The following is a 15,172-nucleotide window of genomic DNA, read 5'->3' on the forward strand; positions in this document are numbered from 1 at the left end:
AGTGTGTTAGGCAATGTCTATATGATAAGAGACTCAAGATTGTGCCGTGCTGATGTGTTCTTTTGTGTTGTCATAATCTTCACTTGATACCAGTTAATTTTGTGGGCTGTTTCTTGCACATGTTTGGCGATAGCGTATGTTGTTACATTTTTGGTTCCGGACGTCGTTCTAGTGCTTTCTCTAGCATCTCCTGAACTCCTTTGTTGGTTCACCAATATATATTGACGAGCAACCGGCGCAGTCCATTTCGTACACAATGCCTTTAAATCAATCTTTCACGAGGGAGCTTGTCCTTTACTTTCACCAGTTCTTTTCTCACCTTGCCAGCGGGGACGTGCGCGATGTTGACGACATGCTAGCGGAAAATCTATGCAAGCGCTTCGCTAATTCCCGCTACGTATGGGACAGGAGGACGTTTTTTTGTTGGTTTTTCGGTGCTCTCTCTTCAGAGGCAGGCTGTTTTGCTGGCATTCTTCTTTCGGTGTTCCTGATGAAGGAAAGAGGGTACCATTTCATTGCAGGTCGGACTCTTATCATTTCGCTCTTTAGATTGGAGTCCTGACTGCAGAGCTGTCTGCCACGGTTTATCAGGGAGACAATCACAGGCCGTTTGTGAGTGACTTGGTGAACAGAACCGAAATGTATCTTCTAGAGTGCCCACAGTGTGCCTTATAAGCATTCTATGCTGTATTTTGTTTCCACAGATAGCCTCTGGCAGCAACCATATGGTGATACTGATGACGGAGGGCAACTTGCTGACCAGGGGCTGTGCAGAGCTGGGACAGCTGGGATGGGTGGCTCCCATGTTTGCATCTTGTGGCGGACGCAGGTCATCTGCCTACCTCCTTGAGCCTGGCACAGTGAGGGTTCAATGCCCGGAGGTGAGTGGATACCGTGGTGTCCAGGAATGGGAGGCAGCCATTGCTTTCTTCCTCAGCAGTGAACTTCATTGAGGGTTCAGTGGTGTTCAGGTGGTCCAGAAAAAGGGCCATGTGCTTGCGCTTTAGGACACTGAAGCAGTCGTCGAAATATTTTTGGGCTCGGCTGGAAAGTGGTTAGGGCTTTGTTTTGAATGACTTCCATCGTGATGTTTGCCGCTGGGACAAAGATTGCTGCTCCCATTGCTGTGCCGAAAGGCTGTTGATAAAGGTTGCCATTATTTGTAAAATAGCTTTTGTTGCCATTATATGTAAAATAGGTTTTAGCGAGACAGAACCGCAATAACTCGCACAGTTGCTGCGTCGAAAGGGGTCCGATCTTGCCATTAGTCCTCATCTTCGAGACGCTCCCTGCAAGCATCAGCAGCCTGATTGACTGGTACACTGGTAGACAGTGAGCAGACATCGAAAGAAACAACCATGTCGTTATCTTGAGGGACAATGGCTTGTAGCTTGTTAATAAAATCGGAGGAGTGCTTGACATTCGTTTCTGTATTTCCAACCAGTGGAGCCAATACACCATGAAAGTACTGCGGCAGCGAATGCAGCGGAGACCTCCTGAAGTGTACAATTGGGCATAGAGGGGTGCCTTCTTTATGAACCTTTGGAAGCCCGTATGTGGCGGGTGCCGAGCAGTTCGTAGATAGTAGCTGATGGTAGAGGCATCTCATGGATGGTGGAAGGCCCTTGGAAGATTTTTTCAAGCATTTTCTGTAGAGACGCCTGCACCTTTTGACTTGGGGTGTTTTGGTGGTCTACGATAGGTATTCTCGTGCTGCAGCAAGGGTTCCAATTTTTCCTGGTAGGAAGAGTGGGCAAGGATTACCGTGACTGCCTTTATCCGCAGGTAGGATTACAATTTCATCGTTGGCCTATAGGCTGTGCATTGCCTTGCATTCGTCATGAGTCAGGGGCTAGTCATTTGACGGCTTCTTCATATGAGATGCATTCGTTCTAACTTTGTGTTGAACGTCTAGGTCGAGAAATCGCACCACTCCTCCGACGGCTGAAGCAGCCTTTCGTGGGTTGGGAACATTCCCTTGGTTGAAGTTCAAACCTCGGCTGAGTAACTTGGCCTCAGCAGGTTTCAGACTGTAGGATTACAAGTTCTTTGTTTCGAAGATCATAGCTGACGTGGTGCCTGTTTCTTTTACAGCAAGTAATGCTTGCAAATTCTGTTCTTGTGATTTCGAGTGCTTTTCCTCTGTTCTGCCCATTTTCTGGTTGGAAAGTAATTGAACGCTGGAAAGAATGTGCGGAGCGATGAACTCCAGCTGACGTTTTGCGAAGAACAAGTCCGTTTCCAGCGTTTCTTTGTTAGCTTGCATTCTTCTATCCGTGCTTGAAGGAGTTGACGTTCGGCCTTTGCGATGACCTGGAGACCGAAGCGGGTTTTGATGGGTTTCTTCAGGCGCAATGATTCCGGGATTACTTGAAAAAACATGCAATTTAGGTTGAAGTGCAAATGCGTCCAGAATGCAGCGAGTCTCACGGAGATCCTTACAAAACTATGAATTCCGGTGTTGGCCAGTTGTTCAAACTGGTGGCACAGATTGATGTAGTTGAGGGTTTGATGGCATAGCGTCTTGTGAGGAATCATGGTGATCAGGAGAACTGGTCACTGGCCAGTCAGTAAAGATGCAAAGACGTTTCGGGAGCACGGCTGCTCCGTTGTTCACTGTGAAGCAATCGTCTTGCGGATCCGTTCTTTCGTAGCACCCAGCGGTGTTTTTTATGATTTAGCATAGATAGGCTGTAGAGTTGTCGTTCTTGTTTAGTGTGTTCGACAATGTCTATATGATAGGAGACTCAAGATTCTGCCATGCTGATGTGTTCCTTTCTGTTCTCAATATTTTTTACTTGATCCCTGTAAATCTCGTGGCCGGTTTCTTGCACAAGCTTGGCGATGGCGTTTGTTGTTATATTCTTGTTTTCGGACGTCCTTCTGGTGCTTTCTCAAGCATCTGCTGAAGTCCTTTGTTTCACCAATATATATTGATGGGCAACCGGCGCAGTTCATTTTGTACACAACGCCTGAAAATCTTTTACGAGGGAGCTTGTCCTTCACTTTCCCCAGTCTTGTTTGCACCTTGCCAGTGGGGGACGTGTGCGATGTTGACGACATGCTTGCAGAAAATACATGCAAGCACCTCACTAATTCCCGCTACATATGGGCCAGGGGCTCGTTTTTCTTCTGGTGTTTCTGTGCTGTCGCTTTCTTCGGAGGCAGGCTGTTTTGGTGGCAATTGTCTTTCGGTGTTCCTGATGAAGGAAAGAGGCTAGCCGTGTCTTTGCTGGTCGGTCTCTATTCTTTTTATTTCGCTCTTTAGATTAGCGTCTTGGTTGCAGACGTGTCTTGCACGGTTGATCAGGGAGACAACCTCAGACCGTTTGTGAGTGACTGGGTGAACAGACCCAAATGTATCTTCCAGAGTGCCCACTGTATACACTATAAGCGGTCTGTGCTGTATTGTGTTTCCGCAGATAGCCTCAGGCAACGACATTGTGGTGATGCTGACGGCGGACGGAAACTTGGTGACCATGGGATATGCAGAGCAGGGATAGCTGGGACGGGTGGCTCCCATGTTCGCATCGCGTGGCGAACGCAGCTCATCCACCTGCCTGCTTGAGCTTGGCACAGTGAGGCTGCAATGCCCCAGAGGTGAGTGGATCCGTGGTGTCTAGGAATGGGAGGCAGCCGTCGGTTTCTTCCTCAAAAGTGAACTTGATTGATGGTTCAGTGTTGTTCAGGTGGTCCAGAAAAAGGGCCGTGTGCTTGCGCTCTAGGACACAGACAGAAGCAGTCGTCCACGTACCTTAGAAATATTTTTGGTCTCGGCTGGAAAGTGGTTAGGTCTTTGTTTTCAATGACTTGCATCGTGATGTTTGCCACTGGGACAAAGATTGCTGTTCCCATTGTTGTGCTGAAAGGCTCTTGGTAAAAGTTGCCATTATATGTAAAATAGGTTTTTTGGTTTCGGTGGTCGTTCTGGTGCTCTCTCAGGCATCTCCTGAAGTCTTTTTCACCAATATGTATTGATGAGCAACCGGCGCAGTCAATTTTGTACACAATGCCTGGAAATCTTTCACGAAGGAGCTAGTCCTTCACGTTCACCAATTCTGTTCGCACCTTGCCAGCGGGGACGTATGCCGTAAAACCTCGACTACATGTACCACTTTGCTTCAATGTACGGCTTTGCTTGCAGTCTGTGGAGTGCAGCCATGCGCTCGTGTGTTCACATCAAGAATGGACGGTGCTGTACGTGCACTTACAAAACGACAGTAGTGGTTCAGGTCCTCCTTGTATTGGTCTTCGGTCATCTGTGCGGCACATCGCGAATCATAAAAGCACTTTATGTGATGCATTTTAACCTTGCGGACTGCTCAGGAGACGTTTGCAGAGGTCGCTCCTGAGCCGAAAGAGCCGGGCGCCGTACTTGCTGCCGTGCAGAGACCCACGTCCATTCCCTCCTCTTGAAGATTTCGTGACATTCCGCAAGCGGCATCAGGAATACTTCAAATGCATATGCCACACAGTAAGGTTCACTGCGTGGGACTTGTGCTTTCGAGAAAAATTTTGGCATAGCTTTGCATATTTTTAGGCTACTTAATTTCTTGGCCCTGATTCACATGTAAGAAAATATTGTGTACTTTGTTGGAACTGAAGATACACGAAGTGCAGAAAAGTCCGAAGGAACTCTAACCGCTCTAGCTCTGCGGTGTGGTGGTCAACCATACATTGATGCGTTGTTGTCAGTGAGGCACCTTCTAGATGCCTTCTTGCGTATGCGGAATATAATTTAAAGTTGAAGAAGTTTTAATTCTCAATATAGGCATCCAAATTGTGATGTGTACCCTGTTACTGTTTTAACCCAGTACGTACTCTTCGTGTTGTAAATGCGTCACTTGTAGTGGTGGAATACTTTAATAAGAACATACATCCATTAATAAAACAGATAAATGGTGCATACCTCTGAAACTCACCTATAAAGCAGATATGTGATGGCTGACGAAAATGGTTCACTTTCAGTTGAGGACAAGTCTGAAAGCTAAAGAGAGAAAAATGATAGCTCAAAATTAAGATACATGAAGAGAGCAGAGTGTATCAAGGAACAAATGCGAGTTGATGACATCCTAGCTAAAATAAAGAAATGGGCTCGGAAAGGCCATGTAATGTGAAGGGAAGATAAGTTAATTAATGCATTAGAAGCTGTCCAAAACCGTGCCACTCGATTCATCCACTCTTCATACTCATGTGACGTCAGCATTTCTTCATTGAAAGCATTATCAGGACTACCGCCCCTTTCGTTCTGTCATCGCATTTCAAGTCTCACCCTTTATCACAAATTATTTTATTCTTCACTCAATCGGTCACCGTATATCACAACTGCCGCACGCATATCTCACCGCACCAGTCATCCCCTACAAGTTGCCCGGCCGCCATCGCATACTGCCACCTTTTCTGCTTCATTTTTCTTTCGAGCAGCAACGGACTGGAACGGCCTACCCCGTGAAATTGTCTTCATCCTCTACTTTTCAAGAACATGTAACCGATCACCTTCAGTGCTAAATAATATTCGCTGTTTTGTTTGCTCATTTCATTAAAATCCCACCCCTTATGTAATACCCCCGATACAAGGGGGCCTTTAAGGTAAATAAACTGAACTGTACTGAACCAATAGTCTTTAAATGTAACGGAATAGATATAGGGTGGCCGTAGCTGGTACAGGGCAGGGTTTATTTTAAAGAAGGTAGAGCCGTTTGTCCTGCAATTGACGTGAGGCTGATGATAACGTTAAAACAGCGGTCCGTATGATACGCTGACTGTAGGCATGTTTCGAATAATTAAAGACATGTTTCGAAGGGTTGAAGAAACGCATCGCTTCTAGCAGCGTTGAATTAGTGAGCAGATAGCAGAGCCAGCACGTATTGGTGGCCAAGAAGCCCCGTAAAACAAAACCACCGGGACGACACAAGCGCTTTCGTAGGATAGCTTCTGTATACATTACGCGAGTGGTGAAGTACCGTATAAACCGTATATAGGTCGAGTGGGAATATAGGTCGACCCCCTTACCTTGAAGTGAAGAAAATAGAAAAAATAGAGAAGCAAATATTGCCGAAACGCATTTATTTGCAACGTCGGCTGCGTCCCTGGACCACCGGAGCAGCGACTTCACTCCGAACTTTCATCAGTGTCGTCGGAAGACGATTCCTTGTTGCTCACCGCCTCCCACAGTGCATCGTCCTCAGTTCCATTCAGCGTGTTGCTTATGCAGCACTTCTTGAAAGCCTTTTGCTCCATGGCATCTGGCAAAGAATGCCAGGCCGACAACACCCAGGTGTAGACGGTCGCAAGCGGAGGCCTTTGCAGGCGGCCCGTCGGCATCTTTGGATTGTCGCCGGACATTCACTCATTGTACTCCTGTCGCACTCTGTCCTTAAAGGGCTTGTTGAGTGCCACGTCAAGTGGCTGAAGGGTAGACGTGGCCGCGAAAGGCATCCAAAACCAGCGTGCTCAGATGACGCAGCAATGCACCGGGCCGACGATTCCACACCACAAGAATCCAATCAATCATCATAGCCTCGTCTATGTACCCTATCTCATTCACGTGCACAACATTTGAAGGGAAGGCTTCCTTCGGCATGGTTTTCCTTTTGAAAATGACAAAAGGAGGCAACTTTCTGACATCTGCCGTCGACGCAAGCATGACAGTAAAGCGCGAGTGCTCACATCCTGTCGACAGAAGTTTTACTTCTTTGGCGCCGCGTTCGCTGACTGTGGTAGCCGAAGGCATATCAAACCAGACAGGGGTCTCGTCAGCGTTCGCAGTTTGTCCGAGCATGTAATCGTGCTCCTCTCGAAGCCGAATCACATACCGCTGGAAGCTGACGATCTTATCGGCGAACTCCTCTGGCAGCTTCTGGCATATGGATGTGCGGCGACGGAGAGAAAATTCCTTGCGCCTCAAAAACGGCACACCCATGACTTCGGTGCACTGAACTCTTCTTGGTGTAGTCCAGCTTCCCGCGCAGGGTCCAAAGCTTTGCATTTAATGGAATGCACAGTCACGGGTAGTTACCGCGCACGAAGGTGCCGCACAAAGTCCGCAAGTGCGTCCTCAAGTTTTGGATGCACTGCACGACGTCCGCGAAAGGACATTTTGCTTGGTTTGCATGCGAACAACTTATCGTTCTGTCTGCGCCAATACCGCACGCTCTTCTCCGAAATGCCGAACATGCGCTTAGCGGCCATGTTCCCGTTCGCTTCAGCGAATTCTTGAAAGCCACTGTGAACTGCCTCCGCGTGCCGCTGGTACTCATTGCTAACATGGAATTGCGCACGAGGTCAAACAAAGCAGTGCACGCAAAGACCAACAATCCGGTGGCTCTCAACGAAAAGAAAACATCAAAAGCAATCGCGTTTGGATGTCGATACGGCTTTGGCTATCCGTTCGCGAACAGGCTCCGTGGGTTGCCAGACTGCGACTCACATTCTGCTAAGGCCGCTTTATAAGAGGAGGGGCGACTTTCGCTCGCTGTTTTTAAGAAAAAATCTCGACATATATTCCGGTTTATACGGTACATGAAAACTTTCTATAAAACAACAAATACGCAGAACATAACTAGCGAACACGTTTTATAAAAGAGCACTTGTATTTGGTAATTACAGAATATTATTGGTTTCGGCAGTGGCGCTCCAAATTCGATGGAGGCGAAATTCTAAAGGCCCGTACACTGTGCAATGTCGGTTCATGTTAAAGACCCCCAGGTGGTTGAAAATTCTTAAGCCCTAATTCATTACGGCATCTCTCATACATAGCCTGAGTCACAGTGGGGCATTAAACTATAAACCAAACCAGAATATTTCTTGCCTTCCTTGAGTGTGATTGGTAAAATTATGCACTTGTGGCAGGTGGAGTGAAAAAAGCGGCACCCGTGCTAGTATCGATAAATTTTTGTCTTTTCCTCTGCCTGAGCAAGAAATGTAAGAACAGGTTTCTAAAGAACCATGATACATATATACACCCAAGGGGGTACAGCCAGTCAAAGTGTGTGGTAAACCTTTTCTGTAAAATATTTGATGAAATATGTTAAATCTATTGACATGTGAACATTCCATAGGGGAAATGGTGACATAATATCTTTTAACTCAAGACTCATGGCTGGGACGAAGCTGTGAATGGTGAAAAATATGTGTGTTTTGTGTTGTGTAAAGGAGTTTGAAATGGGAGCTTTACCACATGCTACTCCTGTCATTTGGGCGAAGTCTCGTCGCGGCTCTATTGCATAACTAGCACGGAGTCTTTCGGTGCTACTAAAATCTTTGTCATGAAAACAGCAGAAAAATGGTGCAACAGAAATTCCTGTGCTTGGCGAGACCATATCGTCATAACTACAGTTCTACAGTACTGCACATAATTTCATTCGTTTCAACGCGGTGCAAAGCGCAGGATGAAACACTGTAAAAGGACGTTGAGAAATCTTCCTGATCATGGCTACAAAATACTTGTACCATGTAAACGAGCAAGGGATCGCAAATGCAGCAGCCATGGAATGAGATTTCGCACCGAAAAACTCCTTTATCAGACACATTTGATACCTGCAGTGGCATTAACAAGCATGCTCAAATTCAAATCGTTTTCCTTCTTTCAAGCTCTCAATAAGGGGAAGGTCACTGCGAGCACGTTTCACGGGTGTGTTAAAAAGGAACTTAGCTTTTTCACTTGCATTTTCAATGATGCCGTAAAGAACATGTCAGGAGAATAACACTTTATCAGTGCAACGAACAAGCGTAAATGCACATTTCAGTGTAGAGCAGGTTCTAATTTTTCTATATACTTCTAAAATTTCATGCTTGTCTCCGTAATGGTCATTTCCAAACCCGCAGGCAAAATTCGAAATGAAGCAGGACAATATTGTCATCCAAGAAATTTTCATTTCCTAAGCGCTTGAAAAGAAAAATCAGCGACACATTATTCCTGCTCTCGGGAGGTCATATGGCCAGCTGTAGGGTGTTTCCGTAGCGTTCGTCAATGAAATACCATTCACTGTGCACGCTCAGGGATCAACTAACAAGAAGGGATCTTTTCAGCTATGTCGTTCGGTGCAGCCTATTTCGTACACAATGCCTGGAAATCTTTCACGAGGGAGTTTGTCCTTCACTTTCACCAGTTCTGTTCACACTTTGCCAGTGGGGACGTGCGCGATGTTGACATCCTTGCGGAAAATACTTCCTAGCGCTTCACTAATTCCTGCTACGTATTCGACAAGAGCTCGTTTTCCTTCTGGTTTTTTCGGTGCTCTCGCTTTCTTCAGAGACAGGTGTTTTGCTGGCATTCTTCTTTCGGTGTTCCTGATGAAGGAAAGAATGTAGCCGTGTCTCCGCAGCTCGGTCTCTTTTCTTTTTAGTATTTCGCTCTTTAGATTAGCGTCTTGGCTGCAGACGTGTCTTGCACGGTTGATCAGGGAGACAACCACAGACCGTTTGTGAGTGACTGGGTGAACAGACCCAAATGTATCTTCCAGAGTGCCCGCTGTGTACTCTGTAAGTGGTCTGTGCTGTATTGTGTTTCCGCAGATAGCCTCTGGCAACGACATTGTGGTGATGCTGAGAGCGGACCGAAACTTGGTGACCGTGGGATGTGCAGAGCAGGGACAGCTGGGACGAGTGGCTCCCATGTTCACATCGCGTGGTGGACGCAGGTCATTCACCTGCCTGCTTGAGCCTGGCACAGTGACGGTGCAACGCCCCACAGGTGAGTGTATACTGTGGTGTCCAGGAATGGGAGGCAGCCGTCGGTTTCTTCCTCAACAGTGAACTTGATTGATGGTTCAGTGGTGTTCAGGTGGTCCAGAAAAAGGGCTGTGTGCTTGCGCTCTAGAACACTGAAGCAGTCGTCCGCGTACCCGAGAAATATTATTGGTCTCGGCTGGAAAGTGGTTAAGGCTTTGTTTTCAATGACTTCTATCGTGATGTTCGCCGCTGGGACCGAGAATGCTCCTCTCATTGCTGTGCCGAAAATCTGTTGGTAAAAGTCGCCATTATATGTAAGATGGGTCTTAGCGAGACAGAAGCGCAATAAGTCTCATAGCTGTGCTGCTTCGAAAGTGGTCCCATCTTGCCATGAGTCCTCATCTTCGAGACTTTGCCTGCAAGCTTCAATGTCCAGGTTGACCGGTACGCTGGTAAAGAGTGATCAGAGATCGAAAGAAACAAGCATGCCGTTGTCTTCGGGGATAATGGCTTTTACCTTGTTAAGGGGAGACACTGGTCTTAAAACAAAAATTTTATTAGAGATATTATCACGAAATTGGGTATGCATATGTATTTCTTCTTTCTGTTTTCAAAAGCGTAATTAGTTTCAGCTTATCTCAATTACTTCTCTACTTTTGAGAAATTAACTGAAGCCTAATTAGGTAATTTCTTACGGGTCATTAAGACACTTTCCCTCAACATTTGTAGCCATAGCTGAAACCTGACATGAGCTATTCTATTTATATTGTTATTAAGGTACATCATCATTAGGGGTGTGCGAATATTCGATATTTCGAATACGAATCGAATATGTTTCATATTCGGTTCATATTCGTATTCGAGAAATGATATTCGTGATTTTCCGAATATTCGAAAATTCCCAAATACCCGGCAGCGATCGTATACCGCGCCGACTTTTGTTAATTTGATTTTGGCAAATGCGCAGTATCTGGGCAAATTATCTGAATATAGAGTTTAAAGTTCTAGGAAAACAATATAAAGGCCCTGTTCTCTTTCTTCTCCATGGTTTATCGCGTGGACCGATCGCATTCCGATGCCGCCAGGCTTGACCTTGTGCGCAATTCCGCAAGTGGGCTTTCCCACATACCACACGTGCTGCAAACAAGATGGAGGACAACCCGCTTCTAACAATTGCAACGCGAAAGCACGTTAACTTTTTTTATCCTTCTGTAATGTGTTATCTAATTATTGCCTACACCTATGACATTCGTTTTTTCACCTTAACTCTCCGACCGTGACCACCGCCATCTTGTTTTGGTCAACTACGCTATGCGGGAAAGCCTACTTGCGGAATTTCACGTGAGGGTCCCGAAGGGGCGAGTCGAGGTGTCACAACAGGGCAAGCGATCCTGTAAAAATCCCACCTATTTATTGCATGGTGCACTTTAACCCATGCAGCTCTTAAGTGGGCGTAACGGCAGGCGTGACAACATTTGGAGGGCCCCTGTCACTAGGTCAAAAAAGTAACCTGGCCGCGTAGTTTTGGTTTCTGAGCTTTGCCACTCGCCCGTGGCAGTGGCAACTGTCGGTCCGTGCATTCGCCAGTAGTCCAATCTCAGCACCGTGCCGCTTTCAGACGCTGACTGACGCGTCGCTGGTCAATTTTTTTTTTCCTTTTTAGAAGCAGTCTGGCCATTCCGATGTCAATGTGCATTCCCATCTCGCTTACGTTCGCGATGTCTTCCAGCATGCCGAAACTCTGTGCTCGTCACATGATTACAGGTGCTTTCACGATAGAGCCGCCTCATAAGACTACCGCATTTTCGTTAGTTTTTTTTTTTTTCCGGGACCGCGGGGCATTTTATAAATCGACCTTCGAATAACCCGGGCGTTTGTGTCGGTTCATTGAACTTCGAATTAATGAGGCTTTACTAGCCATCATGCAGTGGTGGAACTGTTGCGCCGGTTGCGCCAAACTGCGCCAAATCAGAAATCCTGCTACATGCTGCTACAAAATCGATTTTTTGCCTACTTTTGCGCCACGTCTGCGCCAAAACGCCGCTGAATAACTCTGCCGAGAGCAGAACCGAAATTCACTGTCGCGGAACCCGACATCTGCCGGCAGCACTGTTCAAAACCTGTGCTGATTGGAAGAAAATGGCGGGACGAAAGTGTCCATCTTCATCCATGCTTGTCATCGCTGCCGGAGGTCATCGCAGTTCACGAGGTCTCCGCCTTGATGGATGAGTTTAGTCTTTGTGTCTCGGAAGATATTAGCCAGACAATCCGAATGACTTGGCAAAATGACTTCTGGCAAAAATTTTTCGAACTCAAGCAAGACGATGGGGCTCGAAAATATCCCTTGTTGGCAGCACCCGTAAAAGCACTTCTGTGCCTCTCGCACAGCAATGCTCATTTGGAGAGGGGCTTCAGTGAAAATCGGCAAGTGCTGAGAGGGCGATCGTCCTTTTCAATACAAATTGTAAATGGGCTTAGGTCTTTAATGACATATTGCCAGCGTTTCGGCCGAAATCCAGCTGCCATTCCCAAGACACAACGATTAATCGGAGCGCTGAAAGTATCGCGGAAGTGACAGCTGCAGTGGTTGGAGGCAGATGCAGCAGAGGAGACATGTGCAAAACAAGCAAAAGGCTGCTGTACCGCACAAGGACACCCAGAAAAGAGGTCAGAATGAAGAGAAGGTACTGGAAAAGATCAGGCTGGCCAGGAATATGATCACGAATGCCGAGCTGCTTTTCGCAACAGGCGTCAAGTCTAAAAATTTTGCAGATGTTGCAAGCCCTTCTGAAGATTGGACAGGAAAGGCTCGCAGCGGCACTGTCTGAGATGGAGTCATCAAGGAAAAAAAAGAAATAGTACCTTAATTTTGCAGTTCTAAGAATGGTATAATTTTTTATAGCTTTGTTGCATATCTCGTTATGTCGTCCATATGAATAAAAAAGGCTTTATTTTTAGCAAAATCTCCTGTTTGCATATTTTTGCAGCTTTTTAAGGAAAGAACAAAATTTAGACTGAATTTGGGATTGAAGCTTGTTTTTGCATGGCTATGGTCGTCATGAACACCGCAGCAATTGACTGTTCCAGAAATAAAACAAGCCTTCTTTATTTAAGTGCTTCGAGACATGAAATTTTGCTAAGAAAGTTTTTTTCCTCCTACAAAAGCTCAAATATCTGCTACAAAATGCCATTTTTCCTGCTACAAAACTTGAAATTGCTGCTACAAACTGCAATTTCGTCTGCTGCAATAGCTGCTACAAGAAGCCAGTTGTCAGTTCCACCACTGCATCAGGTTATTTTTGTTTCCAGTCCTGTCATGCTATGGATTTCATTTTGCCTGACCACGTTGCAGGTTGGATACTGTTATGCTGTTCAATTAAGTAGTATGCATTTCTGCGCACATCATGAATTTTTTTTTATACGGTGCTCAGGCAGTGTAGTTTTGTTTATTGCAGTTGCAAAGGCCATTCACTATTTTGAAAAAAATATGAGCAGCAATGTTTGCTTGTTTATCTTTTCTGAATTTATTTTGTGTGCTGACCATATATTCGATATTCGAAGCCATTTTTTCTACATATTCGGATTCGATTCGTATTCGAAAATTTCAGTATTCGCGCACCCCTAGAAAAATGTTCAATTATGTTGATGCATTACAAATCTAGAATATTAATTGCTGGTGTTATTGTTAACAAAATTTGATATGTTCACTTTTCCACATAATAGCATAGCTCCACATTTCAATTCTTTCCAAGGTCAACGGTGTAAAGTTTATTAAAAGTGCATCTTCAGAACATAATGAAAAGTTCCATAATGCTGGTGATGATGTCCAAAAACATGAACCTGCGAAAATCACATTTAACTTTTAGACACTGAGTACTAAAAATTTTGGAGGAAATCTTGAGCAGTGGATTTCATTTAGATGTTCCCTATCTGTTTCCCTGCAAAGCAAAACAAAAAGTATTATTCCATCCATGGAAGCATTAATAACAAAAATGTCAAAGGTGTAAGTGTGATGAAGTTGTAAAAAAAATGATTACTCATGAAGTTAATGTACCCGTTGGAATAAGTTCCCGCCCTTCTGCCGCCAGCCACTCGTACTCATGCCAGAGCAAGTCCTTGAATGGCTTGTTAATGCCAACGTCTGGGGGCTGCGGCTGCCCCGTCAGACCGCTGGGAATCACCAGCATATCTGTATCTTCATTTCGGAGCTCTGCCTTCACTTTCGCGGTAAGGCGGCCGCGAAATGAATCCAGCACGAGGAGGTTCGGATTGCAATTTTTGAGGGATGCCCCTGGCCTCAAAAGCCGCACCCGGCGGTACCAGTCAATAACTAAGTCATTCGTCATAAAACCTTTTTCGTTCACTCGCACAATAACTCCTTTCGGGAACATTTCCTTTGGCATAGTTTTTCATTTGAAGACGATGTACGTTCGGAGCTTAGTGCCATCTGCCAAGCGTGATAGCATAACAGTGAACCGAAGTTTCTCGTTTCCTGTCGTGAGAAGCTTAACCTCCCGAGCTCCGCTCACGCTCACTGTTGTGTTGCTCGTCATGTCAAAGTAGACGGGAGTCTGGTCCGCATTGCCGATTTGACAAGCAGGTATCGCCGCGAGTCGCGGAGCTTGAGGTTGTGCCTATGGAAGGCGAGAACTTTCTTCTCGTAAGCAGCAGGCAGCTTCTGGCTGGCATACACTAGTACGCCGACGAAGAGAGAAGCCAGCCCTCCATAAATTTCGAACCCCAAGCCCTGCTGGCTTTGAAGTCTGTTCGGAGTATTCCAGCTTCTGCAGCAAAGAGCAGGGCTTGTTGCGTGATCATTTCGCATGTCACTGGAAGGGACCGATCACGTATTTCGGTGACATACGCTGCAAGCTTGACCTCCAGCTCCAGAAAGCGTCCAGACTTCGGCCCGCGGAAACCTCTTCGCTTGGAGTCGCAATCGAAAATTTTGTCTCTCTGCTTTCACTACTCCCGCACCAACCGTTCAGAAACGTCGAACTTGCGGCCCGCCGCGCATTTGTTGGTTTCTTCGGCGTAAATGATGGCCTCCCTCTTAAACGCTGCAGTGAATGAGCGCCGAATGCTTTTCGAACCTGGAGAGCTCATGGCGAAGCACGCGACCGGCAGTCGAGTCAAAAGCACCAACTCGAAGCACTGCCAAACAAAGAGTAATCGGCGTCGGCTCTTCCAGCAAACATCGGCATTCCCCAGAAGTGCCGCTGTCACGTATTGCGCAACCAACTGAAATAGCGGCTCTTCCATCAGCTAGCGACACTCCCGGGCACTGGCGCAGACTCCGCGATTGGAACAGCGGGACAGTGGCCCTTCCCGCGAGTGAAATGAAATGAAAGTGGTTTTGGGGGAAAGGAAGTGGTGCAGTATTTGTCTCAAATATTGGCGAAACCCAGTTGTAAAGGAAGAGATAAAGGAGGGAGTGAAAGAATAAAGGAAGAATGAGGTGCTGTAGTGAAGGGCTTCCGAATAATTTCGACCACCTGGG

General features: G+C 46.2%; 1 protein-coding gene across 2 annotated transcripts in view; it reads left to right on the forward strand.

The window, feature by feature from the left end:
• LOC144115726 (regulator of chromosome condensation-like) overlaps positions 1–15,172 on the forward strand; it is a 113,224-nt gene that overhangs the window by 52,164 nt on the left and 45,888 nt on the right. For both annotated transcript variants that reach the window (XM_077650208.1, XM_077650209.1), the window contains exons 8-9: positions 705–881; positions 9,517–9,694. In XM_077650208.1, coding sequence (XP_077506334.1) covers positions 726–881; positions 9,517–9,694 — 334 coding nt within the window. In that variant the 5' untranslated portion in view covers positions 705–725. The remainder of the gene's footprint in view (positions 1–704; positions 882–9,516; positions 9,695–15,172) is intronic.

This window comes from Amblyomma americanum, chromosome 1 (assembly GCF_052857255.1).
Source record: "Amblyomma americanum isolate KBUSLIRL-KWMA chromosome 1, ASM5285725v1, whole genome shotgun sequence".
Taxonomy (NCBI): domain Eukaryota; kingdom Metazoa; phylum Arthropoda; class Arachnida; order Ixodida; family Ixodidae; genus Amblyomma; species Amblyomma americanum.